The sequence below is a fragment of the Acomys minous genome (genome assembly GCF_964271855.1).
Source record: "Acomys minous genome assembly, chromosome: 1".
NCBI classification, from domain to species: domain Eukaryota; kingdom Metazoa; phylum Chordata; class Mammalia; order Rodentia; family Muridae; genus Acomys; species Acomys minous.
In genome coordinates this window covers 125,114,440-125,142,162 of record NC_140483.1, presented here as the reverse complement: position 1 = coordinate 125,142,162, position 27,723 = coordinate 125,114,440, and the positions used below count along the sequence as shown (strand labels likewise).

Below are 27,723 nucleotides of genomic sequence, written 5' to 3'. Positions count from 1 at the left end.
CAAAGAAACAAAACTGTAAAAACTATTTCTTTTTCTTGTGAAAGGGTCTTATGCAGCCCATGAAGAAAACAGTGTAGCCTGGATTGTTAATGACCTCATTCCTAGCACATGCCGTATAGAAGCATCCCATAATTAAGTGGGCAAGTGAATTTCAGGTCTTTTGAATGTAATGAATACATCTGCTCAGTTAATAGTCAAATATGTTATTGTAAGAATAAGACAAAATATCTTACAGATACAAGCTGGTAGTACGGCAACAGTGCTATCAAACAAATGTAACTTTTTATTTTATTATGTGTAGAGCAAGCAATTCTGTTATGCAAAGTATAAAATAGAGCACTGGTCTTTGTAATTTGCTTATTACGAATTTTTTGCTGGTTTCTGCATTTTCTTATTACTTTTAAAGTTTCCCCTTTTGATAACTTAAAGGTCTCCTTTACAGCTTCTTCTATGGCCTCTTAATAGGATGTAGACTTGCAAAACCGACATTTTCCCCTTTTTATAGAAACTCAGACTGACATAACTTTTTATATTTTTGGTTTCAGTTTATAAATAATGTTATATATCTAAATGGAATGCAGTATACTAATTCATTGCATGCATACATTAGCAATATTAATGAGCTCCTCTGGACAGAGTGTCATGTAAATAATTCCTCAGGAGGACTAGTTGGAATTATCTCTGCACATCTCTCTAGGGCTCATTATCCCCAGATACAGATGAATACTGTAGCGCACAGAGAAATTAAACAGCTTCCTCATGGTCACACAACCAATTAAATGGTAGAATTCGACTGTAAATCGAAATAACCTCAACTCCAGAACCCAGTGTTCATAACTGACGCTTCATTGCCTTTAGAATAGAGCAGGCCTGGCTTTCCATGATTCAGCAGTGTATCACTCCTTGGTCTTTTCTGTTTTCTAGTTTGTTTTCTCTTGAGCTACAGTGAATGTATAAAAAGTTTATGTATTTTATTTTTGATAGGCTGTGGGCTCAAATCTTTATCTCATTCATCTAAGAAAAAAATATACATTATTTTTTTCTATACAAAACCACAAGTGTTAAATACTCAAAATACCAACTACCCTGAATGAAGCCCATCCTGCTTTGTTACCTTCTTCAGTATGTATTATAAGTCTAAGTAATTTCTGTGCCTCCAAAGTTCTCCTATACTCCTTGCCCACCAAATAATACTTCTGGTCTTACATTTTACCTTTTATTTTTAAAAAATAAGGAACCTTTTAAGCATTAAGAAAGTTACACAACTATGTTAGATAACATATACAAGATTACAATCTAAATAAAACTGTAAAAGACATACTGAAAATAAAGAATGCTTATCATTGGTCAGTTCTTCAGCTGTGCTTTCTTGAGGGGACAAATACATGATATGTAGCCATCCAAAGTGACTCTTAATAGTGAACATGAAGCATGTAGTGGTGACTTTTACTAGCATGAGGTTTTGCTTATTTCAAAATTTAACAACACCACTTTCAAAACATGAATAATACTTTATAAGTCGGGGCTAGTAGACTGACTCAGCTATTCAAGTGTTTGCTGCCAAGCTTGATGACTGAGGTTTCACTCCCAGAACTCACGTGATGGACAGAGAAAACTGGCTCCTGGAGCTGGCCTCTGACCTACCATGACCACACTCACACACATACACACGCATGCACGCACACACGCATGCACGCACACACGCACACACACACACACACACACAAATAAATTTAATAAAAAGAATTACTAAGTACCACATAGGCCTAATTTGCAAGCTGTGCTCAGTCTAGTGTGTGGCATATGAGGAGGAATAGTCAGTGCTAGGGGCTTGGAAAGCACAGCCTGCCCTGAAGCCTCTTGACATAATCAGTGTTCCGTGTATACACTTACTCAGATTCTGAAACAGTCTTCCTTAAAAATGTGTAGTATTCTGTTACAAACCTTTTCAGTGTGCAGTGGATGTAAGTAAGAAGCTATGGAATATAAATAGTATATAGCTTTTCTTGGGTCTGATAGCCATTATAAATATAGTATATGAAAACAAAGGCAGTCAATTCTTAGATGTTTTAAAGAAAAAAAATTAACTCAGCTTTTCTCACTCACAGATTGCAGATTTTGGCTTATCAAAATGGCGTATGATGTCACTCTCTCAATCACGAAGTAGCAAATCTGCACCCGAAGGAGGGACAATTATCTATATGCCACCTGAAAACTATGAACCTGGACAGAAATCCAGGGCCAGCGTGAAGCATGATATTTACAGGTAAAGGGCGCTGGGTTTGTTTTGTCAGCAACAAGATTAATCAGCTAGAATTTTCCAGCTGCATTTGTAATGAGATTTTTGTCTAATAACTTAAGATGAAAATAAGTAGAGGCCACAATGGTTGGTATTTTTCAAATTAGGCACTTTTGCTTTAAGCAATTTAAACATTGTTTCAAAATATGAAAGTGTACATTTTGTCCTATTAATATGTAACAATGCTCAAAGGTTTTTAGTATAAGTGACTTAGGAAAACAGTAGTCCATAATATTTAATCACTGTCACTGACACATTACACACATTTTTAAAGAGAAATAAGCAAACTGTTCAACCTGTTAGGGTTGTTTTTATTTAGGCCATCCCTAATGTTTATATATGGATGGATCTTTTATTCATTGAATTAATGTGTTTAATAGGATTATGGTTTCATGTTTCATTACAGCTAGTTAGAGCTTCATAGTGCAGAAGTGAATAATCCATTGTTTTTGATATTGCTTCTTTGACCAGAGAAAAGAAGGGTGATTATTCACAAATTAGAGTACAGGAACTTTTACCTTGTGTGTAATTCACAGCTATCTATTTAACCTGCCGATGAATGCAAAACCAGGCTTCCTACATTTATTTTAAACCCATGCTGTAGCTCTTTCAATCAACTTTTGCTATCTTTTTTTTTTTAAGACTAGTCAAGTGCAGTAGTGAGAAGGGGGGAAAGTGTAGAACAGGAGTTCAATCTGTAACTGACTATGAACAATCAATTGTGATAACTCACTGCCTTCAGACCAGCCAACTTTTGCTATCTTTAATAAATATTTAATGCTAAAAAATGAAAGTGCTGTTAACAGTAGATGATCTGTCTTGAGTAGAGAATTTTATATTAGCTTATATACCCCTTTTGTCAAGAAAAGATTTTCTTGCTATTTCTTCTTAAATCCGGTGGCAGCAAGTTTGTGTCAGTGAGCAGGTAGCACAAATATCTTTCACATTCATATTGCTGTACAAAAAAAAAAAGACTTCCATTGTTCCTTAATTTATTTAAATCAGATACTGAGTAAGGAGGAAGAGAAAAGACATATTTCCACTACATGAAGACTACATAATCCAGCCAAGACTTCCCAAAGGCTGGTTTGATTCTATAAAGACAGACCATTTGGTTCGGGTTGGGTTGGGTTGGTTTGGATTTGTTTTTTCCTACATTGAGATGACCCTGTGGTTTCTGTCAGTTCGTTTCGTTCATGCTGAACTACATTTACTGGTTTGCAAGTGTTGAGCCAACCTTGCATTCCTGAGACGAAAGCAGTTTAGTCAAGGTATGTGATCTCCTTAACGTGCTTTTGAATTTGATTTGCAATAATTTATTCATAATTTTTGTATATTATGTTCCTTGAGGAAACTAGACTATAGTTTTCTTTTTCTGTCGTGTCCCTATTCAGTTTTGGTATGAGTGCAATGTTGGCTTCCTAGAAGGAGCTTGGTGGGTCATTTTGATCTCCGTTTGTTTCAGTTAAGGTTTCTATGCTGCTGTGAAATAATAGATGATCAAAAGCAAGCTGAGGAGGAGTGGATTTATTTGGCTTACACATCCACATTGTAGTGGAAGGAAACCAGGGCTGGGCAGGTATCTGGAGGCAGGAGCTGATGCAGGGGCCATGGAGGGGCGCTGCTTACTGGCTTGCTCACCCAAGGCTTGCTCAGCCTGCTTTCTTATAGAAGGCATGATTAGCAGCCCAGGAGTGTCCCCACCGCAATGAGCTGTACCCTCTTCCATCACTCACTAATCTTAAAAATATCTTAAAGCTGGATCTTATTGAGGCATCCTCTTCGATAAATCTAACTTGTGCCAAGTTGACATAAAACTACCCAGGACCCCATTTTATAAAACAATTGGAGGAATACTGGTGTTACTTCTTTCTTTAAAAGCTTGATAGAGAGCCAGGCATGGTGGTTCACACCTTTAATCTCAACACTCAGGAGGCAGAGGTAGGCAGATTAAGTTCAACCCAGCCTGGTCTGCATAGTGAGTTCCCGGTCAGGCAGGCCTGCACAGACAAACCCTGTGTCAAAAAGCCAACAAACAAACAAAAAAGCTAAAGGTTTGATAAAATATGACACTGAATCTATCTGGTCCTGGATTTTTCTTGTTAGAAGACTTTTTATGACAGATATCAATGATTGTGTGTGGGGGTGTATGTGTGTGTTATACACATATCTTGATTTAATTTTGATTGGTCATATATATCTAAGAATTTACCATTTCTTCCAGATTTTCAAGGTTTTTTTTAATGAGTTTTCAAAGTACTCCCTAAAAAGTCTTTATATTTTTTATTGAAAATAAAAAAGCAGCCTCCCTTTTCGTCTATGATTTTATTAAATTGGGCCTTCCTCTTTTGGCTCTTAAGCAAAAAGTTTGTCCATCTTATTTATGTTTTTAAAGAACCAACTCTTTGGTTGATTTGATATAGTTCTTGGGTTGAAGAGATGGCTCACCTGCCTACACTCACAACCAAAATATGTATTATTTCTGTCTCCATTTCATTGAGCTCTTCCCTGATCTTTAATATTTTCTTGCCATACAATGCTTTTCAGTTTGGATCGTGCTTTTTTGTTTTGTTTTGTTTTGGAGATAGGGTTTCTCTGTGTAGCCCTAGCTGTCTTGGAACTCACTCTGTGGGCCAGGCTGGCCTCAGAGATCTACCTGCCTGTGCCTACCAAGTTCTGGGATTAAAAGAGTGCACCACCAGCCACCTGGATTGTTCATTTTACTTAGTACCTTGGGGTACATTGTAAGGTTGGTTACTTAAGACTTTCTGATTTTTAAAGCACTCATGGGTACAAATGTTTTCTCTTACAACTATCTCATAAGTTGTGCTTTCATTTTCATTTGATTCTAGGAACTTAGAAATTTCCTCTCTGACTTTTTAAATGACCCAGTGGTAATTCAACAGGTGTATTTGTATAGTCTTCTGTGTTTTGATTTATAGTTTTATTGCACTAGAAGCTGAGAAGATGCAAGAAGTGATTTTGATTCTTTTATACTTGCTTCGAGTTAATTTGTAGCCTAGAATGTGGTCTATTTTAGATATTGTCCTTAGGCTGCTAAGGAGAATGTGTGTTCTGTTGCAGTGGGATTGAATATTCAGTCAATCCCTTGACCTATAATATTTATTCATTTTTAGCTTGGTTAGCATAACTATTCACAGAATTAAACCAGTATTGTTGTTTCAAAATTTAGACCTTTTATTTGTTTGTTTGGTTGGTTTGGTTAGTTTTTCGAGACAAGGTTTCTCTGTGTAGCCTTGTCTGTCCTGGACTTGCTTTGTAGACCATGCTGGCCTGGAACTCACAGAGATCTGCCTACTTCTGCCTCCCTGAGTGCTGGGATTAGAGATATGCACCACCACACCCAGCTAAAATCAGACCTTTTGTATTCATCTGTTTTATTAAAATGGGAGTGCCAAAGTTTGCTGCATATATATTTACAGCTGTTACTTCTTGGTGAACTCACTCTTTCTTAATGTGTGGTGTCTTCCTTGTCTCTTCTGACTCACTGTGTTTGGAAGTTGGCTTTGCCATCAGAATAGCTGCTCAGCTTGTTTTTGATATGTTTATCTTTATCAAGATAAACCTGAGATAGATTTATCTCAGATTGTTAGAGACAACAGAAGGCAGGATCTTGGTCTTCATCCAGTCAATTCTACCTCCTTATTGGTGAGCTGCTACCACTTTCCTCTAAGTTTTCTGTTGAGATGTATGTAGTAACTCTTATAGTTTTTGTCAGCTGCTTTTCTGGTGGTTTTGATGATTATTTGTTCTTTACTTTCTCCATTGGTATCAGGGATTTGATAGGAGACTAATATCAGTGTAATTATCATATGTTTTGTGAATTATGTTTCTGTGTTCAAGCTCTGAATTCCCCAAAAGAGGGGGAAAATATTTTTACTTGGTTGGGTGGGATGTTCTCTGTAATCTTCACTTTGTTCAAAGAGGTATGAGTTGGTACCTAATCAGGTTCATGTTTCACTTTTCAACATGGAATTTACTTGAAACACTGTAGAATTTCTATTTTCTACTCATTTATTTCAAATATAAATGCTATTCAGCTTAACTAGGCAATTTGTAACTGAACTGTAATTGTTGTTAGTTTTTCTTAGTACACTTGTGCTATGAGAAGACTGTTGACAAAAGTCAGAGGAACAGATGCTGCATTAGACAGTCTAATTTTATTGCTTTTTACTTTGTGTGAAAAATAAGGACACCATATTGGAGGGTACATTTTATATGATGTTTAAATAAGTTATCATAAATATTCACTCTGGTATGTAGCATTAAGCCATTATTGTGGTAACTTTATGTTTTTCATTAAAATTAATTCATATGAGCATTCACTGTCTTGACTGTATATGGTGACTCTTTTACCTTATCATTTTCAAAAGTGGTTTCATTTTTAACTAATGCTGTTCTAGCTTATTATACAGTTTGCTTATGATGTATCATTTTTTTTCACTGACACAGCTACGCAGTTATCATGTGGGAGGTGCTATCCAGAAAACAGCCTTTTGAAGGTAGGCATGCTCTTGATAACCTTATTGTAGGGATAGCATGTTGTTGGTCCACATTCAGGATGGTCTAAAGCTCATGAGATTCTAAACATACCAGCCACTCATTTTGTACAAAACACGCTGTAAAAACAGCGGTTTATCAGTTAGGAGTCTACTGCATGCTACAAAGTCTAAGGATCAGTTGTGAAGAGTGTACTTGGCTTAAGGATCAGAAAAAAATCTAAATTCTAGTTCTTGTTCTAGCAGTAATTAACTCTGTGATCAAGCCACAAAATCTCATGTTCTCATTTTTATCCTTTTCCAAATGAGATTTTTTTTTTTTTGAGACAGTCTCACTATGTAGTTCGGACTGTCCTGGAACAATGTAGAACGTAGATCAGGTTGGCCTTGAACTCACAGATCTGCCTGAGAGTAAAGGCATGTACCATCACACCTGATTGTGTTACTATTTTCAAGATCATAGTAGCTATGAAACTCTGCAAAATTTTATTACTCATTCTATAAATACCAACAAATATTGAAAAATAACATTTGTCATTACTAGATACTATTGTCATTTAAATTTGTATGAAGTTTGTAATATTCAACTTGTTCTGTTATGAACATCCTCACATTTTATAATAGGCAGCATTTATCTTTCATTTGTGTTAACTATTTATTACTGTCCCTTGTTGGCTGTGAACCTCCTGGTTCAGCTCTTCTTACATCCCCATAGCAAATCAAGGGTCCTGTCTAAATCTAGACCTGAGAAGGAGGGGCTGTAGCCTCCTCCATGAGAGGTACAGGGCTGGGAGGTAAGTTCTCTTACAGAAAAGGCTATTTTTGAATTGGTCTAGCAGTTTAAGATGTCCTCGCTTTTATTTGATTAATTTTAGTCACATGTGTCCAGTTAATTAAATACATTTGTTTTGACAGAGGTCACCAATCCGTTGCAAATCATGTATAGTGTGTCCCAGGGTCATCGGCCCGACACTAGTGAGGAAAATTTGTCATTTGATATACCTCATCGAGGTCTCATGGTCTCTCTAATACAAAGTGGATGGGCACAAAACCCGGACGAACGACCATCTTTCTTGAGTGAGTCAACAGTTTTAATCTGGACCTTTGATTCTAGAAATTTTCCGTATACTATAAATAAAACATTCCTCGAAAATGTATGCCTGTCTTGAAACTGTTTTTGCTATATGTAAGTAAATTCTAGAGAGTATTTGAGAATTTCTAAAAGAAGGTGAAGTTGTCTGGTAAGAGTGGCCACTTCGTGACCTCCTGCCTTGTGTTCGCTTCTTGCTGGGATTAACACAAGGAGCCAAGACATAATATTACCCCTCATACAGCCTTCTTCTGCAGACAGCATGGGGGAAATGTGAATGAGTAAGACATGGATTGTGAAGTCAGTCCGGTAATACAACAAGTGCGCTGACACAGGAAAAGAATGGTGAAAGGGTCTGAGCTGCTGTTTGAAGCGTGAAACAGAGCCAGTCATTCTCTGGCTCTGGGAGAGGGTAGCTCCAGCAAAGAAAACATCCAGAGCAAAGATTCTGAGACCAGAAGAAAACATTTTATGTTTTCAACGAAGAAAGAGAAATCCTGTGTTCTGGAGCACAGTGAACCAAGAGGATGGTCAAGATGTTTTAGAGGGAGAGCAAGGGAGCCCCCCTCAGACCTGTGCTCCTGTGCGGTGGGAAGCCATGCACCCTTTTCTCTTCTGGAAGAAATGTGATCTAATTTAAGTTTAGCTCAGAATCATCTTGACTGCCAGATGGGGAAGTGACTGTGGGGGAACAGAGAAGAACAAAGAAACCAGTTAGGAAACTCCCTCAGTGACTGTCCACTTATGGTGATAATTCTATGCACAGAAAAATTATCCCGAATTAACTGTATTTCAGAAGAAGAGTGGATCAGACCTCTAAATATAGATAGGAGAAGATCTTCAGACCTTGCTTAGGTGGAGCTCTTAGATTTGAATCCATGGGATCTTTCTTAAAAATCCAATGAATAAATAAGCTTGGAGATTGAACTTTAAAACAATTAGAACTTTGAACTTTAGAGTGAAGGTCCAGGCTGTGGAGCTGGCGCTCAGAAGGAAGTGCTTGCCATACAAGCTTGAGGAGCAGAGTTTGAATCCCTAACACCTGTTTAAGTGACCTGCAGGTCTGTAGCCCGCCTGTAGTCCCAGCACTTGGAAGGCGGAGATGGGGCTCCAGAACAAGCTGGCTACCTAGACTAACCAAAATGGCAAGCTCTAGGTTCAAGAAGGAGAGGGAGAGAGAGAGAGAGAGAGAGAGAGAGAAAGAGACAGAAGAGACAGAGAGAGAGAGAGAGAGAGAGAGAGAGAGAAACAGAGACAGAGACAGAGAGAGGAGAGACAGAGAGAGAGAGAGAGAGAGAGAGAGAGAGAGAGAGAGAGAAACAGAGACAGAGACAGACAGACAAAGACAGACAGAGAAAGGAACGAAGGAAGGAAGGAAGAATTTTGTCACACTGGCATCATCATTGGTAACCCATACAAATGTAGTTTAATTTTTGAAAGGTTTTTTAAATTTCATGTTATGTGTGTAAGTGAGTATGTACAGAGAGGCATTAGGTCTCTCTGGAGTTGCAGACAGTTGTTAGCTGTAGGATGTAGGTACCAGAAACCAAATCTGGGTTCAGGAACAGAATGTGCTCCTTTTTTAATTTTTAATTTTTTATAATTTATTCACATTATATCCCAATTGTTACCCCTTGCTCGTACCCTGCTGTTCCCCCTTCACCCCGCCCCCTCTGCTGCCCTGTTCTCTTCCCCTAGTCCTCTAACAGTTAAGACTTTTACATGTATTCTTTCTGTTGTTCTCTCTCTTTTTCTCCTACTTTCCCTCCCTCCCTCCCTCACTCCTTCTTTCTCTCTCCGTGTGTGTGTGTGTGTGTGTGTGTGTGTGTGTGTGTGTGTGGTGGTGTGTATGTATGAGTACAACCATACTCCATCAGTGGTCAGTGGACAACTTTGAAGACTTGCTTCTTTCAGGGGATCAAGCTCAGGTCACCAGGCTCCATAGCAAGCACTTTTACCCACTGTGCCATCTTCCCGGCCCAGCCTGTCAGGATGTTTCACGCAGGCCAGATGCAAGCCCTTTAGCAGATACTCAACTTGAAGTATATTCTACTCCTATTCTGTGCCTGTGCTTTTCATTTTTCTTAAACGTGTCTTTTTTTTTTTTTTCCTAGAGAAGTGGTTCTTAACGTTGCTGATGTTCTGACTCTTTAATACAATTACTCATGCTGTGGTCAGCCCCAGCCATAAAATTATTTCGTTGCTGCTTCAGCACTGTAAGCTACTGTTGTGAATCGTACTGTAAATATCGGATATGAAGGATATCTGATGTGACCCCTGTGAAAGGGTCAGGCGCACAGGCCACAGGTTGAGAACCCCTGCTCTGGAGTACAATTTTCAAGATCTTTTGGAAGTCCAGTTATGGGGTTTCTATGAATCCTCTTTATGATGTCATATCTAAGGAATTTCCCTGACTCAAGGATTTAAATGTTTCCTCCTGTTTGTATTTAAGTGAATGATCTATTTTGAGTCAATTTTTATGTATGATATGCATAAGTGATCTTTTTTAATATGGCTATTCAAATGTCTTAGTACAATTAAATTTAAAAGACTATCCTTGCCTTGTAGAAGTTAAGGCCCTCAGTTTAAAATCAGCTTACCAGAATGTGATGATTCATTTTTAGGCTGCTCACTCGGCTCTGTTGATAACATGAGGATATCTGTGCCAGCAATAAGAATCCTTAAAATAGTTTAGTGAAAGATTGACATGGGGCCTTATAAGATAAATATTAGTATTTCAGTTTAATTATTAGAAGTAATCTGAACTTAAAATTGTTGTGTTTTTTTGTTTGTTTGTTTTGTTTTGGGGTTTTTTTCTTATTTAGAATGCTTAATAGAGCTTGAACCAGTTCTGAGAACATTTGAAGATATAACTTTTCTTGAAGCTGTTATCCAACTGAAAAAAACAAAGGTAAATCTCTCTTTGAAATTTTATAACTTCAAACAGCTATATGTCATTCATGATGTCTTAATTTTGTTTCCCAGAAAAAGGCTAGGGGTTATGACAATTAGTACCTTTTCTTTGTCACCAATAGGGATTTTCATTTCGTTCAAATGGGCCACCTTCAGATTAAAACACTTGCAGAATTTTCAGCCTATCAAATGTGAACTTAGAGGCTCCTGTATGCAGCAAGCACCTTGTGTCACTCACACAGGTGCATAAGATATGTTGTGTTAGTCTGTATTTACTTCTGTTAAGTGTTAAGACCTACAAAGGACGAGTCCTTGTTCTTTAATGTACTTGACTTTTTCTAAGATTTATTGACAAGTAAAACAGGGTTTATGATAATTATGAGCCCCCAACTTGTATTTTTATGGCTAAGTTTTTATTTTGTTTTCTTTCACAAATGCTTCACATTGCATAGACTAAACTGTAAGAGAAGTTAAAGTGAGTCACCTGGGACAGACAATCAGTGTAGCTTTTGTGTGTGGATCACAACAACTGAGGATTTACGAAGCAGCCATAGTTGCTTAGAGCAAAGTCAGCACAGGCTAGCACTCACTAGGTTTCGTTAAGTTGTACTTCATATATGACAATAAAACTACCAGCTAGCCCAACTCTTGGATGATGAACAAGCATGATGTACAGTTTCCTTATTGACTGACAGTTTCCTTTCCCCTCTTAGTTTGCTGGGCCTACTAACATAACCTTTCATTTAAAGATTAGTGTATAAAAGAAACAAGCAGTCATAATCAAATTAAAGACCTACCATAGCAATGTTAATATCCAAGTTTTTGATTCAGTTCCATTGGTCAGCAATGTTTTTAGCAGGATCTAAAAGTGATCTCTTTGAATTCCTTTCATAACTTCTCCAGCTCCAGAGATACCAATGTCAATACAAACTTCTGAGAATGCTTCCTTTTCTCTTTTCTTTTCCTGTTTCTCCTTACAAGTTTCTCTTTTTCTCCTTTCTCTCTAAGCAAAACTAGGTGAGTAGGGACCTGGTACTACCATCCTGTAATCCATCCACTTGGGTAGGCTAAGAGAGGAAGACTGCAGATCCAAGGTGTGTCTGGGCTACAGTGTGAGCTTGAGCCAGCATGGGTAAGTTAGTTAGAACTCTCTCAGAATTAAAAATAAAAGAGGGAGGGAACCTAGGGGTTTAGTTTAGTGGTAGATCATTAAACAAGAAAAGAAGAAACAGGAAAATACAAAGGCCTTTTGTCTTGAATATGAGGAGAAAGAGAACCATCCCACATCCCTTTTGTATCTCCAAACAGTTTAAACACTCAGATCCTATATATAAGGCTTAATGTTTAAAAGGTTTATCTTCTTAAGTAAAATATATGTTTCCCGATACCTTAGTAACCACTAGATGGATTCATCATTGCTTTTGTGTCATGGCATTTTTTTTTCCAGACAAGGTTTCCCTGTTTAGCCTTGGCCATCCTGGACTCACTTTGTAGACCAGGCTGGCCTCGAACTCACAGAGATCTATCTGCTTCTGCCTCCCATGTGCTAGGATTAAAGGTGTGCACCACCGTGCCCTGCCAGAGTATTATTTTTACATCAAATTATAGTTAGGGTTTTGTAATCCTGGCTTCTTTATATGAGACAATTGTAGTATTGGAAAAGTTAGTCACATAACACCCCCACTGTGAAACTAACAGTAAAATAGAAACTTAGAAGCCAAGCATGGTGGTATGTTTGTGGTCTCTGTAGAGGTGGAGGCAGTAGAATTTGAGTCTGAAGCCAGGACAGCCTGAGAAACATGATCAACATATGTGATTCCGTCTTACGCAAACACACACATACTCGTTTAATATTTCTCTATTTAGAATGGCTTGGTTTACTTGCATTTTCTATATTTTTAAATTCTTTTAACCAACTCTTACTATTCAGGTCTTTTCAAGTATGTGTTTCCTATATCTTGAAAAATAAGAACTGAACCAAAAATGTTTTCTTTAATACTTTCTTATATTTCTTCTTTGGGAATGATTCACCAGTCCATAAACAATTTGAATTATCAAACCTCATTATTTATAAAAATAAGGTATCACTAATGAAAAGATATATTAGAAAAGTTTTCATATAAGTCAGGAAAACTTTATATAACAAGCATAGCAAAAAACAAATTTGAAGATTCCTATAAGGCAGCAAAGGCAGGTGGATTGCTATAAGCTCAGCAGCAAGACCCAGGTCCTCAAGGGTTATATAGTCTCAGACACTTATTGAACTAGTTTACTGAGTAATAAACTAGATCCATCATATACACAGGTGGCTATGAGTCCCCTCCCCTGAAATGGAACACGAGGTTGAGATGGCATGGTGGAGAGCTGGGTGCAGAACCCACTCGTTTCTAAAGTTCTGAAGAACAATTAATACTAATGTTGCTATAGAGAGGGAAGGTAGACTTAGCTGTGTGTGGTAGTTTTCCAATGTAATCACAGCAAACAGAGTGAGATTCTGTATCAAGGGGAGTTGAGGTACAGGGTAGCCTTCCAGATTTGATGTTAAATGACTTAGTAGTGATGACGCCTTGTCTAAGTCTACTTTATGGAACCAAAAGTAAATCACTTCAGTGTAAAGTCATAGTGTTTAAATAAACAAATCACCAGTTTAGCCCCTACCTTTTATTGAATACCTACAAGTAATCTTAGCACTCTTTTACATGTATTACTTATAATTCGACTTACAAAAACCTACTATATATGTATCCTTATCTCTAATATATAAATAGAAAATTAATGTGAATTTTCAGCCCCCAAACTCAGTAGATGTGTGTATAAACACACATCTACTGAGTTTAATTTATATATGAAAATTTGAGGGCATGAAAATAGAACAGGGGACAAGTGAAAAGTAGAGTTTCAGTGGGTATAAGAGAGACCTAAGAAAGGGGAATGGAGTGATAACTGTGACCAAAGCATATTATATACATGTAAGGGTCAGATAGTTACATATCCTAGAGGTACCGCTCCAATACCATGGTAACATATCACCACCTTTACATCATCCCAACCTTGGTTTCTTATCAGTACAATAGGAATAGTAATAGAACTTAGAATATACTTCTTGAAATATAATTTTGCTTAGTAACAATTATGGATAGATAGAGCACAAAGCAAAATTGCATACTTTGCTTGAACCAAATACATTATTATCTCAATCTTTAAACAATCCTGTTTGTAGATATTAAAGATGAAACTGAAGCTCCTTGAGAGATAATATTTACTGAAGTCAACCAATTAATATAAGGCAGGATGCAAAGTCTATTCCCTAAGCATTTCTTGTTCTACACTGACTCTACCTAACTAAATTATACATTCTTAATGAATTAGATTTCATTTCTATTGATTTTGTGTAAACACAAAACGTGACATAGATCATAATTTACTTCTGTAATTTCTAAGTCACATCCAATTAAAGTACATATATGTGTGTGTTTGTTCATTCCAGATACAGAGTGCATCAAGTATTGTTCACTTATGTCATAAGAAAATGGATTTATCACTGAACATACCTGCAAACCATCCTCCACAGGAGGTACAAATATACATCTGTTATATATAGTAAATATTTATGTGAGAAGAGTATTTAAAAATCATTTAGTCTCACCTTGGTTATTTTTACTGATGGGAAACTAAAGTTCAGGGAGCGTTTATAATTTGGTAAGTAGTCATGATATTCTCTAACCTGAAATCCCACTCTGTTGCCCTCTGAAGATGCTCTAGGGTAGTATATAAGGTAAGCATTGGTGAAAACTTCACCACCATTTTATACTGCCCTTCCACCTCTTACAGTAAATAATAAGATAAATTTTTGTTGCTCTCCAAAAGTTACTTCTTTAATTGATCATTTTATGAGTCATTTTCATATTATACATCTACTTTATGGGCTTATTAAAACAAGAGTGCATTCAAAATAGCATTAAATCACAACACGTGGGTGCTTCTTTTTTGCATTTGTTTATATAGTGTGTGCAGGTGTGTGTGTGTGTGTGTGTGTGAGAGAGAGAGAGAGAGAGAGAGAGAGAGAGAGAGACAGGATAACTTGCAAAAATCCATTCTCTCCTCTACTATGCGGTTCCCAAGGATTGAATACAAGTCATCCACGTGGCAAAAGCACCTTATCTGCTGAAATACCTCATTGGACCATAGCACAGTTTCAAAATCTCTTTTATTTAATGTATCTTATTTGATCCTTGAGTAAATACTAACTTTTGCTAGAACCTGAAAGCCAAAAGTTCCAATGCATTGTCAAAGGGCAGTCAGCAGTCGTTGACAGAGCTAAGAGTGAAGATCCCCATGGTTTTTCTGAGTGTTTTCCATCCCTTCAGGTTGAAGGAACCTGAGAACAAGCACTTGTACTAAGTCAGCAGATAACCATAATTTTCTTTCATCATTATTGCCACTGCACAGATTCCTTGAATCACGATGGGTGTACAGTTCTTTCTAGTATATAATTATTGCCATACCCTCCATTTGAGTTGGTAAAGAAATTAAATTCAAAATTTGGGATTTAGCTCAGTGGCCGAGCTCTCACCTAGCATGTGTGCTGCACAGAACTCAATCCCTAGTACAGATAGGGGTAAAAAAGAAATTATGTTTATTTGTGATGGTTTTATATGTTGCTTCTTTGGTTCTGTAAGCTATAATTTATAGTAGTTCTGGGTATTAATTTTAAGATGCCAAAGGTAAGAACAACTTAGAAACTATAGCTATGTAATTTTAAAGATGATGCCTCTTACAAACTTTCATGTATACAGTTCCCCTCAACCTGTTGGTCCTCTGTCTACTTTAGGAATCGTGTGGATCCTCTCTGCTCTCTAGAAGCACTGGTTCTCCTGGACCCTCCAGGTCCCTATCAGCTCCTCAAGACAAAAGTTTTTTCTCTGGTATGCCAATTTTTCAGTCAGTATTGTTCCGCAACTTTTCCACTTTCCTTCAGGATTATGGCATTGGCAAACAGATGGTGTGCATGGAACACATTTTTCATTTGCATTCATGCTCCATTTCTTTTAAAGTACCAAGTCTGCATATGTGAGGGCAGTAGCGGCATGCTGAACAAATACATTTATTTAAAGGCATTCTGTGATCATGAGGAAAGGGTTTTTTTTCCCCTTAATCTCACAAGAAAAAAGAAAAGTGTTTCTAAGATACCATAGTAATTAATTTTAAGAGGAGTGTGTGTGTGTGTGTGTGTGTGTGTGTGTGTGTGTGTAACTACAAGGAGCAAGACATATTCTTGACATAGTATTTTTAATAGCTGTGTAAGGGAGCTAGACCTTGTGTTACAGATTATGTGCTCTCTGGATCACATATCAAGTAGATAACAAATTCAAGACTTGATTAAACCCAGCCTTTTTGAGAATACTTTTTGGTTTTTTTTTTTTTTTTTGGTTTTTTTGTTTGTTTGTTTGTTTGTTTGTTTGTTTTTGAGATAGGTTTTTCTGTGTCGCTTTGACTATCCTGGAACTCACTCTGTAGACCTGGCCTTAAACTCAGAGGTTTGCCTGTCTCTGCCTCCCGAGTGCTGGGATTAAAGGTGTGTACCACCACTGCTGGGCTTAATGAATACCTTCATGTTACTCTCCTGTACATGTCACCATGAAGACCTTATTTCTGGCTAAAGGCTGGCCTATAGTTATAACAAATAGGCATTCCATGAAGAAGAACAATATGGATTCCCGAAGCAAGGAAACAGATAACAGAGGACAATTTAGTTTGTCTAGTAAATAGAATGAATAAAAAGCTATAAAAGATGAGGATTACAGTCATATCATCAAGAATTTTTAGGGGCTAGAGATGGCTCAGTGGTAAAGAACACTTACTGCTCTTCCAGAGGAATCAAGCTCAATTCCCAGCATCCACACAGCATCTCAGAACTGCTGCAAGGCCAGTTCCAGAGGATCTGCCACCCTCTTCTGGCCTCCACCGGCACCAAGCATGCACAGTGCACAGACATACATGCGGAACGAAACACTTATACTGATATTATTTTTTTAATTAAAAAAGAGAGTTCTCTCAGCTAAGCAAACTTAGGCTTTTAAGTTCAGGAGTGGGTATCACATACATATTTTTGCTTTAGGAAGGCTCATCCTGGCTGGAATTTGAAATTGTATTTACTCTATTGGTTTTTTGTGTGAGGGGGGACAGGGCATCACAGAGAAAGCCGTGCATGCCATGGTGCACATGTAGAGGTCAGAGGTCAACTTTTGAGAGTCACTTATCTCCTTCTACTGTGAATTCTGGGAATCAAATGAGCCACCATGATGGCCCTGGAGAAGCTACTTTGAAATGAAAAGGAGATTTGGACTAGGGACAGGTTAGAGCAAAGGCAGGCTGGGTGGTGTGAGAGGCTAGCGCGACATATTACTTGAGCTGAGAGAGAAGGAAGTAAAGGAGGTAAAGTTGTTAAGCTGTATGAACAGCACAGCAGTTACAACTAGAACTGAAATGGAGTTTAGAGTTAATACAGATGATGGTTAAGATTTTAAATTTTCATATTTTTTGTTTCTTGGTGATGTCATCAGTGCCTAATGGTATGCAGTGAGCTTCTGAAAATGTTGATGGGACGGTACTTCAATGGTGACAGAGAGATAATTACATAAACTTGAAGTAGAAATAAACAGTTGGAGCTGTTTTCTAGAGGAGAAAGTAGAAAACACATATCAAATATAGATTTGTTACACTTAAAAGTCTGTGTATTTGACAGACATCCATAAGGCACATTTAAAGTAGAAAAGGAGGAATTCACAAGGAAGAGTATGAGACTACAGGAAAATGGGAAATCTTGTGACACAGTGCAAGCAAGCACTAACACTAGTAAAAAAGCTATTCTGTATAAATTGCTTGTTACTCTAAAATGTGTTTTCAGGGCTGGCAAGATGATTCTGAGGGTAAAAATAGGTCCAGCCAACCTGGTAACCTGAGTTGATCTTCAGGACTCACATGGTAGAAAGAGAGCTGGCTCCTACAAGTAGTCCCCTGACCTTCACAGATGCCTGCATGCATCATGCATGGACAGACAGGGACACACACACACACACACACACACACACACACACACACACACACACGTTAAAAAAAGATATTTAAAGTATTTTCAGAGTTGGATTTCTGAAGTAGCTGGAATGACAGTGAAAACTCAAAGCCATCAGAACCTACCTTCTGTGTGACCCACCTGTTGATATTTTACAGATAGCAATAGTTAATGAAAACTCTACCCCTAATAAAATGTTCTATAGGAGGACCTCAAAATGGCTCTTCATTGAAGCTGCATCCCTGTCCTGGAAACCACACCTGGGACGGCACCATCTCTCCACCACAAAGGGCAGCCTTCTGTGATCACAGACCCACCCAGTGCTCACCAGCTGTAATAAACTCACTCTTGGTTGAGAAAAGTTTAGGTAAGTGTATGCTGTGAGATACACCTCACATGCTGATATTTATCTTACAAGTACACGCTGAGTAGATTCCCCGTGTAATACGTCTTCATTCCCTTCCTCAGTAAATATTTGTCTGAGTAGAAAAGCATCTCCAAATTCAGTGCTGATATGTCTTCATAGGTCAAGATGCATTCTGGGAATCTCTGATCCAGAAGGGCATATTAGAAGGAAGCATCACTTACTGTGTTAGTAAAGGTGAAGAGGTTATGGTTTATCAGATAGGCAGGTAGCCTTTACATCTGAAACAAAAGTTAAAGTCATTCTGCCCTACAACACAGCACATAAAAATATAATATTCTTTCTGAAAGGTGAATGGATAAAATGCAGCTCTCTGAATGGTTCCTGGAAAATATAAGCATTTTCAAAAAATACTGTTTATATGGGAACAATCATACAGAAATGTGTGTTCTACATATTCCTTGTTACACAGAATCATACTCCTTGCTTGTGTCTGTCCTCAGCTTTGCAGATTGCTCATGCTTTGCTTTTCTACAGAGCGCCTGCCACCTGGTGTAGCCCAACAGTGGATCCAGAGCAAGAGGGAAGACATCGTGAGCCAAATGACAGAGGCGTGCCTCAACCAATCACTGGACGCCCTTTTGTCTCGGGACTTGATCATGAAAGAGGATTATGAACTCATTAGCACCAAACCCACAAGGACCTCAAAAGTCAGGCAGCTACTGGACACCTCTGACATTCAAGGAGAAGAGTTTGCCAAAGTTATAGTACAGAAGTTGAAAGATAACAAGCAAATGGGACTCCAGCCTTACCCGGAAGTACCTGTGGTTTCCAGAGCGCCAGCTTCAAATTTCCTTCAAAATAAAAGTGTTTGAGTGAGTCTGTTTTGAGAGGAAAGTCAGTTTACAAATGGTTATTTATATCTCTATGACCTGGATAATATTTGTATGAAAAAATGAGAGTATTAGATATGTCACTGAAGGTTTTTTGGGAGGGATAAGTATGAGTCTCTTTCCATGACATAGCAGTATTTTTTTAAATTAATATAAGTAAAAAGTTTGCATTGTGTGTGTAGTTCAGTTATTATGTCAGTTTCACTACTTGAACTTTTTTATATAATAATTACAATTTTCTTGTTCATAACGGTGCCTTAAGGTGGCCTTCGTTTCTGATGTAAGACAGTTTCAAACTCACTTTATGTGTGGATTCTTCATTATTCCTCCAAAATGCAATTTGACTTTGTGCAGCCGTGATATGGAATCCCCATTTCACAATCCCAAGTTCTAGTCTCCAAAGAGCTATTCATTTTTAAATTTTACTTTCAAATGTTTGAGATGGTTGTTTCAGGGAATACAAAGTGTATAAAGAAGGAAAAAAGAATCTTGTATTAACACTGGCTGGCTGTCCGCCTGTTTAACCTTTGCCTCCTCTGTCTCCAGAGTGAGCAACCCATTGTAGTCCCTGCTGCAGCCTGCTTCCTGTTCCTGTTTAAGCATGCTGATTGGGCAGAGACCGTTATGTACTGTGCTGTTTTGTTTTTTTGTTTTTTGTTTTTTTAACACGACTGAAGGGTCCAGCAGGTAGTTTTCCAGCTCAGGTGCACACCTCACTCATTCTGTTCAGTTTCCACAGAGTGGCCTCACTACAGACTCTATTTTCTCAGCTTGTTCACACCAGCTTCACAACAACAATAAAAATGCAACACAGTGTGAATTCTTTTTTTTTTTTCTTTTGTTGTTTGTTGGAAGGACCCTGCTGTTTGAGGTTGCAGTCCTCTAGCCTTTCTGAGTTTGGCCTTAGGTGCAGGACTCCCTCTCCCCAGCAGGACCTCCAACTCTCTGCCTGATTCCATCTGGAGAGTGTCTTTAGACATAGGTGCCCCAAGCACATCTGATATAACCACATATGGCCCTTGACACAGCTCCCTGCCAGCTCTCCCCTCCCTGCGCCTATAGGATAATTAGGTACTGTGTTCCTGTTCATATGCTAGGAGCGTGCTGCCAAATGCAAAACAAGCATCCTTCAAGTGCCTGGTTTTAACAAATTATGTACACCTATCCTGGAAGCCCCCACCCACTACCCAGGCTATGCAGCCTTTGTTCTCACTGAGTAAAGTTGGACTAGTTCCTGGAGTGGTTCCTGGAGTGTTTGCTCTCTTCTGTGTGCTTACGGCCTTCCAGGCCCTGTGCCTCATCTTCTGCTCCTCTTGCCTCAGTGGGCTGGTGACCATCAGCCCCCCAGGGAGGAGGAGAGCCAGAGCTGTTAGCTTATGTCAGTCAAGGGAACCTATAAGAAGTGATGCCTTTTTCTGGAAACGGTTTAACAAAGTTAGCAGAAAGTGAAAAACAGGTTAAATTAGAAAGCTCAAACTTGTGAGGTGAACCAGACTCATACCTTAAAAAATATGAATAAAGAATAAAAGGACTTACATGGCACTGGGACAATAAAATATTTCTTAATTTGAAATAACGATTTAAACAAGTGAGATGGCTCAGCACTAACAGTGCTGCAGGCTCTTGCAGAGGACCCAGGTTCTCTGTCTAGCACCCAGATGACAGCTGACAAACGACTAGTAACTCCAGTTTCAGGGGATCTAAACCTTCTTCTGGCCTCTACAGGCCCCAGGCACATAACACAATGCACTAACATGCCAGCAAAACACTCATACACATAAAATATAATGGGAAAATGAACTCTATTTATAGACCAGGCTAGCTTCAAACTCAGATCAGCCTGCCTCTACTTCCTGAGTGCTGAGATTAAAGGCATGCCACCATGCCTGGCAGAAAACATTACTTTTTCATCTCAAGTACCCATATTCTTTGTAAAAGCAAAATTCCTTCGCTTAACCTGTGTACCTCTATTAATCTTTTTCCTGAAGAATTGCTATATCCCATTTTTGTTTTTTAAAAAATCCTTTCTAAATTGTTTAAAATTTAAAGAACCTTGTCAGTCTCATAAATTGCTTAAAATTTAATGTCATGTAACTAATGCATGGATTAAAATGAACAATTATGCATCTGATGCTCCAAGATCCTTTATAAAAAATGAATGTTAATATACCTGTATATCATAGGCAAATACTCCATTGAGGAAAAGAATTATAACCTCTTCCTTAGTTTTTCTCTACACAAGATCATTTGTACATTGCTACATTGATTTCTAAGCTCTGTTTCTCAAGGCTGGGCAGACAGCTCTGTGGACAAGCTCTCAGTGGAGACTCCCTTCACAGTTGACTATAAGCTGTTTCAAGTTGATATGCAAAGCTGACTCAGTCACTGTAACTGCATTTGCTATTAGAAAGCAAAACAAAAAAAAAAACTAGTTTACATAAAATAGCCAAAGATCCATCATATTTTCCACAATAAAAAAAAATGGTGAAAAGTATTTTGCAGGTGTCTTTCAAGAAGATAAGCAGAAAAAAAGTCTGTTTTCTCATATCTTCCGTCAGTCTGTTCAAAGTCACCTTTATGCAACCCAGAGGACACATGTGAAGGAATGGCAGTTAGCAAAGCAGAGACGGAATTGATAAAAGACTGACCTCACAGGCCCCCTAGAGGGGCCCCAGGAGCAAACGTTTGAAGCAATAAAAACTTAGAATCTATATAAAATTGTAAACAGTTGGGGATACTATCAAGTGACCCTCCAGACCATTCAATAAGAACTCACACAATTCTGTTACCAGACTCAGAACCAGATTGGGTGGGAGGCGTTACTTCTGCTCATTCTACGGCATCTGAATAGAACTACGTACCCCTTCTGCCAAAAATAAGCCTCCCTCCCGGCACTCTGTGGGGGATTTTTCCTCTCCGCCCAGCACAGGCTCTGCCAGTTATCTTTACTGCATACTCCCTCATAACACTCGCCCTTCCTCATTCTTGGCTTTTCTCCATTTAAGCCTGATTTCTTTTGTGCTATGCTCTTTAAAGGTACAAAGCTTAAGAGTATAGTCTTATACAATACACAGTAAAAGGGCATCCCACCTTTCGGCGTGTGATCAGACACCAGGAGTGTTCTGTCCTCTTCACTCCACATACAACTCTGGCGCTTAGTTCCTAAAATTTTAGATGTTCAGAGGCATCTCCATTTTAAACCGTTCCAGTGTATCCCATTGTATAGATGCACCAATAGTTAACAGGTTTCCTGTTAATGGGTACTCTAACTTGTACAACTTTCTGCTATTAACAACAGTGCTGACCTTTCACCTTAGATCATGGCCAAGTGCATCTGTAACTTCTCGGAGAAAGTCCTAGCTCTGGAACGTGCTGCCATGATTTACTGGAAACCTTGATTGGTCACATTTTGACATTATGCCAAGGTTGAGCTATCTTTCCCCAACCCGTGCTGAGCTCCTTTCAGCCATTCAGAGACTGAAAAAAAAAATTTCCAAGTGCTAAAACTGGTAGCTTCAAACCCTCACAGTTAAAGAAGGCTATGCTGAATGGTTTGGTGGCCACTGAGGTGTAGATGGGTTTTATATTGGAGAGATCATAGGCAAATGTAGCATCATTAGCTATGATGTTTAAAGACCAATCTTAAATATCTGGATTTATGTGAGTTCTTACTTGAATGTTCTTGCGACGGCTAGCTGAATAAAATACAAGCTGTTGGAAAACAAATGCACAAAAAAATACTACCCAAGATGGAGCCCAACCCTAAACAAGTCACTTTTACCATGCCCCTCTAAGGCTCAGGAAACATTTTAGAACACAGGGTAAGAAATATGTAAGAGCTAGACTACAGGGAAAGGGCTACAAAGCTTCATTCCCTAGACTGGGTGTAAGCACTGTAATTAGCAGCATACCAACTGTGGTTCCTGAGCTGGGCCCCACAACCAGCTGTGTCAACAATTACTCAAGGAATGGGGAGGGCTGTGCGCTCTACCTTTACCTCTCAACTACTGGCTGTCAATAAATTCCAGGAAGTGGGTGTCACTGACTTTAGTTGTATACCCACTGTTGAGCCTAGTAGCTCCAAACCCAAGGTCACACAGACGGCTCTGGTTAATCCTGCTCGGACACAAAATAAAATGAATAGACATAAATATGACAAAGAGATCTGTGGCAATGAGGGAAGATGAACAAAAGTGGTAGGAAGATGAAAGGTCAGTGTGCAAGGGAGGTCAGTATGCGTATATGAAACTGCTAAAAATTGTCTTTAAAACTAATACTAATAAACAAGAATTTACCTTGGAAAGCTTAAACTATTAGGAAACATGTCTAGGAATCGAACTTCTTGGGTCCAAGAGTATGAGCATTTTAAATGTCACTTCTCTTGCATGGGTTCCATATCAACTTACTCTCTTACTGGAACCTACGTGAACTGTGGCCAGACATCCTGGAGAAGCTGCCTATGGCAGTTCTTGACCAACTTAGTGCCTCCCTTGCTCAATCCTCAACCATTTAATCTGCCTTCTGTCTGAGCCACTCCCCTGAAACTGTTCTTGCCCCAAATGACTAACATCCTCTTTGTTCCTAAACCTAGGAAGCTTTCCAGACGTGCTCCCATGTGATATGGCTGAACACTCCCTTCTTAGCTAGTGGTTTCACAGGGATCCAGGACACCACAACCTCTGTATGTTTCCTACACTGTGGTCCTCTCCTAGTCGTGGACTTTAGATTGCCTTCCTACTTCAAGTTCAGTATGCTCCTTCCTGTTTAATATTCTACATTATTTCCCTGACCAACCTCATCCACCCCAAAGTTCTAATTACCACCCGTGGCTCCCACAGTCAGTCCTATATCTTGGACTCCGGACTCACTTCTCTCTAGGCTCGCCCGTGTGACTGCTCCACAGGAAACTCCACATTCCAAAACTGACCTTGGCGTTCCTTACTACCACAAACACCCAGTACAACTCGCTTCTCGTGTTGCTTTTCCCAGAAAGTAATATCACCACCTACGGACAAGTTTGACTCTTCTGACCCTCTTCTTTCTCTTCCCTCTACTTTCCAAACCCCCACCATGCGTACCCACAAACCATTCTATCTCCAAAATACAGCTTCATTCCTCAACTTCTTGCATCCCTGTTGCACTTCCGTGCTGCTGATAGACAGCATCTCTTTACCAGCTGGCTGGAATCTCAAAAGTAAAGCCACTCAAGTCATCCACTAGCTTAACACACCTTAGTGGCTTCTTGAGGCTTTGCTTTCAAGTCTGCGACATCTGTGTGTGCAGTTCGTTCCAAGCTCAGGCCACATCGTCTCCATGTGTGCTCCTGTGAGTCTCGACGGCACCCTGCCTCTTGCTTCCCTAAGTGGATCTTCATGGGAGTCTTTTCCTGGCTTCTTACTCTTCACTTCTCAGCTCAGACCTGTGTCCTCTGAAAGGGCATCCCTGAGCAACATCTAAGTTCAGTTTCCACTTACTCTCTAACATCACTCTACGTGTCCCTTCAATACTAAACCTCAGGGGGTAAACATTGGCTCTTATTTTTTATTGCCTATTAGCCTTATTCTCAGGAAACACATTCCATAAAGGTAGCGTGTGCCTTTAATATTATACCTCAGGCTGGAGCGATGGCTCAGAGGTTAAGAGCACTGCCTGCCTTTCCAAGGTCCCGAGTTCAATTCCCAGCAACCACATGGTGGCTCACAACCATCTATAATGAGAGCTGGCGCCCTCCTCTGGTGTGCAGGTATATGTGCAGGCAAAAAGAGGTAAGTTCTTGCTTTCATTTTTTTATTGTTTACTAGCCTTATTCTCAGTAAACAAATTCCATAAAGGTAAGTGGGAACCATGTCCATCTTAGTCTAGGTACTTTTATAATTTAGTATTTCCTGGTAGTTCAAAAAAATATTTGTTGAATTTGAATGCAAGTTTCCCGGCGGACAAGAGTAAGGTCTGTCTCTCCCTTTATTACCACCCTGTCATGGCTTTTTTTTTTTTTTTTTTTTTTTTTTTTTTTTTTTGCCCCAGAACACAGAGACCAATGACCTCCAAATTCTGGCTTCCCCTTTCCTGGCCTTTTTCTCACTTCTGCAAATGTCTGATTGCATCTGATTCACTCAGGCTATCAACTCTCTGTGCCTAGGATTTCTGGGAGTTCTACTGCCTTTTTTTTTTTTTAAGAAAGGCAAGACAAACAAATAACATGTAACAAGTGGAGTCCTAGCATCTCGTGTTTTGGTTAGGATACAGTAACAGCAACCTTCACAGCATGATGGCTGTCTAACTAGCCAGGAGGGACTATGTAAGGCTGGCTGCTGCTTCATGGAGTTACAAATAGCTATTTACTACTTTTTCATAGGTAACGCCCCTGACCTTTAAGAAAGTGGAAGGGAATAATTTAGTCCCTTTCTTTCTTCAAAGAATTGGTTTTTTTTCTACTAGACTAATGACAGAAAATTCAACACTGGTCCCTGTTACTTGCATTATTAACACACAGGTGACATAAACTCCTTAAAAATACAGAGGTAAGAAGATGAAACTTCAGGTATGTACTAAATCTGTACAAAAAGTTAGATGTGATATTCTCAAAAAGTGAAGGGACCTACAACAGCATAGAGAAATAATTCAATGCCTTCCAAAGCAGGACTCGGCTCTGTGGAGGTTTCCTGTCCTATGAGGGCATCTCCACGCCAGCCCACAGAGCAGGTGCTTCCACCGCCTATCCATTTATGCGGTAGTTCTCATGGATTTCTGGCCGGATGTCACACACAAAGGCCAAGAGGTTATCCAGGACTTCATCCCTGTTCTTTGGAAGTAGTTCTGGAGGATGGCCATCTTCTCCTGGGTCTCCTTTTCCACCTCACTGCTACAACTGCCATGGGACCCCAGCGCCGCAGCTTCCTTGGTCTTGAACTCCTTCTCCCTCTGCAGGCGGTACTGTTCAATCTCAGCCTGGGCTTCCTCTTTGGCCTGCTTCAGCCTCCGGTTCTTTCGCTTATGGGCCTCGGACACCTTCTCGGCCGCCCGCTTCTCGGCCTGCAGGAGCTGCTGAATGCCCTGCGACTGACTCGCCATGGCTGCGAAGACTCTCGGCCAAGACAGAGGCCTAAGTCAACCGCTCAAGCACACCCAGAAGTCCCGCAGGTCACCTGACCCGCCACCCACGATCTCTCTACTGCCTTAATATTCGCTTTCCATGTCAAGTTATACTCACCTCTTCAGAAAGATCTCATCTTTTAAACCTATCTTTGAGCCAGACGTGCTGACCCTGGGGTTGTGAGTTTCTGTGGCTGTAGCTCTCTTTGCTCACTGATTGATGAAAGGCAAAGTATCACAGTCTAACCCTGGCGCCTGTGAAGGCCACCATAGATGATCAAAGAGAATTTACAGACGTGGCTCAAGTGGAGGATCTTGAAATAGGGATATCATCCTGGCTCTCAGGAGTAGACATGGACTTACAAATGTCCATAACGGAAAGGAGAGAGACATTGTATTCCACAGGGATGGAGCATGTGGTCAGGGATGCAGAAGGTGTCTAGAGATGTTACATTGCTATCCTCACAAGGAAAGGAGGAGCCAAGAGCCAAGGAGTACAGCTCTGGAAGTTCAGAGAGAAATGAATTTCCCCTTAAACCTGAGGAAAGGAACCAGTATGGCAGTAACTTGGTGCTTTCCACCTCCATCAATGGACAAGACAAGAATAAGCTTATACCTTATTAACTCACTGAATTCATAGCAGTCTTCTGCAGCACCAATAAAACCTAATAAAACTGATGAGTTACAATGTTAACTCTTTACCTGACAGTGGCCTTCTTCTGTTGGTCTGTGTCCCTCGCTGAACCATGAGTCCCTTAGAACAAGTAGTTCCTATTTACAGACACTTTTTTAAAGCCGGCAGAGGGACTGGGGGGTAGCTCAGCAGTTAAGAAAGCTTCCTGCTCTTGCAGAGGAAGGGAATTCAGTTCCAGCATCACACTGGAAGACTCGCAACTGCCTATAATTGGAGCTCCAGGAAAACTGTAACTCTCTTCTGTCCTCTGTGGGCACCTGTACCTACATGCACATATATACATAGACACACACACACTTACACATAGCTAAAAATAAAATAACTTACAAAAATTTAAAAGTTAGTAGAGCACTGGCCACAAATGTGAAAATATGATATTTTTTACTATTAGTAAGTTATAACAGGACTGAACAACAGAACATGCATTCAACACCAACATGAATTATAGAATAAATGCTTAGTAAAATTTTTTAGATTATGAATGGTCTATGTTTACAGTATACAAAATACTTAATAACAATGATCTCAATGATCTAATAACAACTATCAATAACAATAATTGGGGTAATGATCATTTTATTTAAACACTTCAAGCTACCTTAAAATTTTTCTACAATAAACAAACATTTGTTTTATAATAGAAAAATATGTTATTTAAGTAAAAGAGAAGACATTTAAGTTGTCCTGGAGTCAATATCACAGTTGGAGCCATAGACATAGTCCTACGTTAAGTGCTGAAACTCAGCTCTTCACACACTATAGGCAATTGTTTTCCCATCAAGCTAT

At 39.2% G+C, this 27,723-nt stretch overlaps 1 protein-coding gene and 1 pseudogene across 3 annotated transcripts in view; one reads left to right on the top strand and one right to left on the bottom strand.

Moving 5' to 3' along the window:
- RIPK2 (receptor interacting serine/threonine kinase 2) overlaps positions 1-20,390 on the top strand; it is a 31,310-nt gene extending 10,920 nt beyond the window's left edge. For both annotated transcript variants that reach the window (XM_084778667.1, XM_084778668.1), the window contains exons 4-11: positions 2,109-2,266; positions 6,773-6,822; positions 7,735-7,896; positions 10,735-10,820; positions 14,310-14,396; positions 15,654-15,747; positions 18,100-18,261; positions 18,796-20,390. In XM_084778667.1, the coding sequence (XP_084634793.1) occupies positions 2,109-2,266; positions 6,773-6,822; positions 7,735-7,896; positions 10,735-10,820; positions 14,310-14,396; positions 15,654-15,747; positions 18,100-18,261; positions 18,796-19,133 (1,137 nt within the window). In that variant the 3' untranslated portion in view covers positions 19,134-20,390. The remainder of the gene's footprint in view (positions 1-2,108; positions 2,267-6,772; positions 6,823-7,734; positions 7,897-10,734; positions 10,821-14,309; positions 14,397-15,653; positions 15,748-18,099; positions 18,262-18,795) is intronic.
- Positions 20,391-25,411: 5,021 nt separating this feature from the next.
- Positions 25,412-26,311, bottom strand: LOC311595014 (V-type proton ATPase subunit G 1-like; annotated as a pseudogene). Its single transcript has one exon. The product of its transcript is annotated as a V-type proton ATPase subunit G 1-like (transcript).
- Between the last annotated feature and the right edge of the window lie 1,412 nt (positions 26,312-27,723).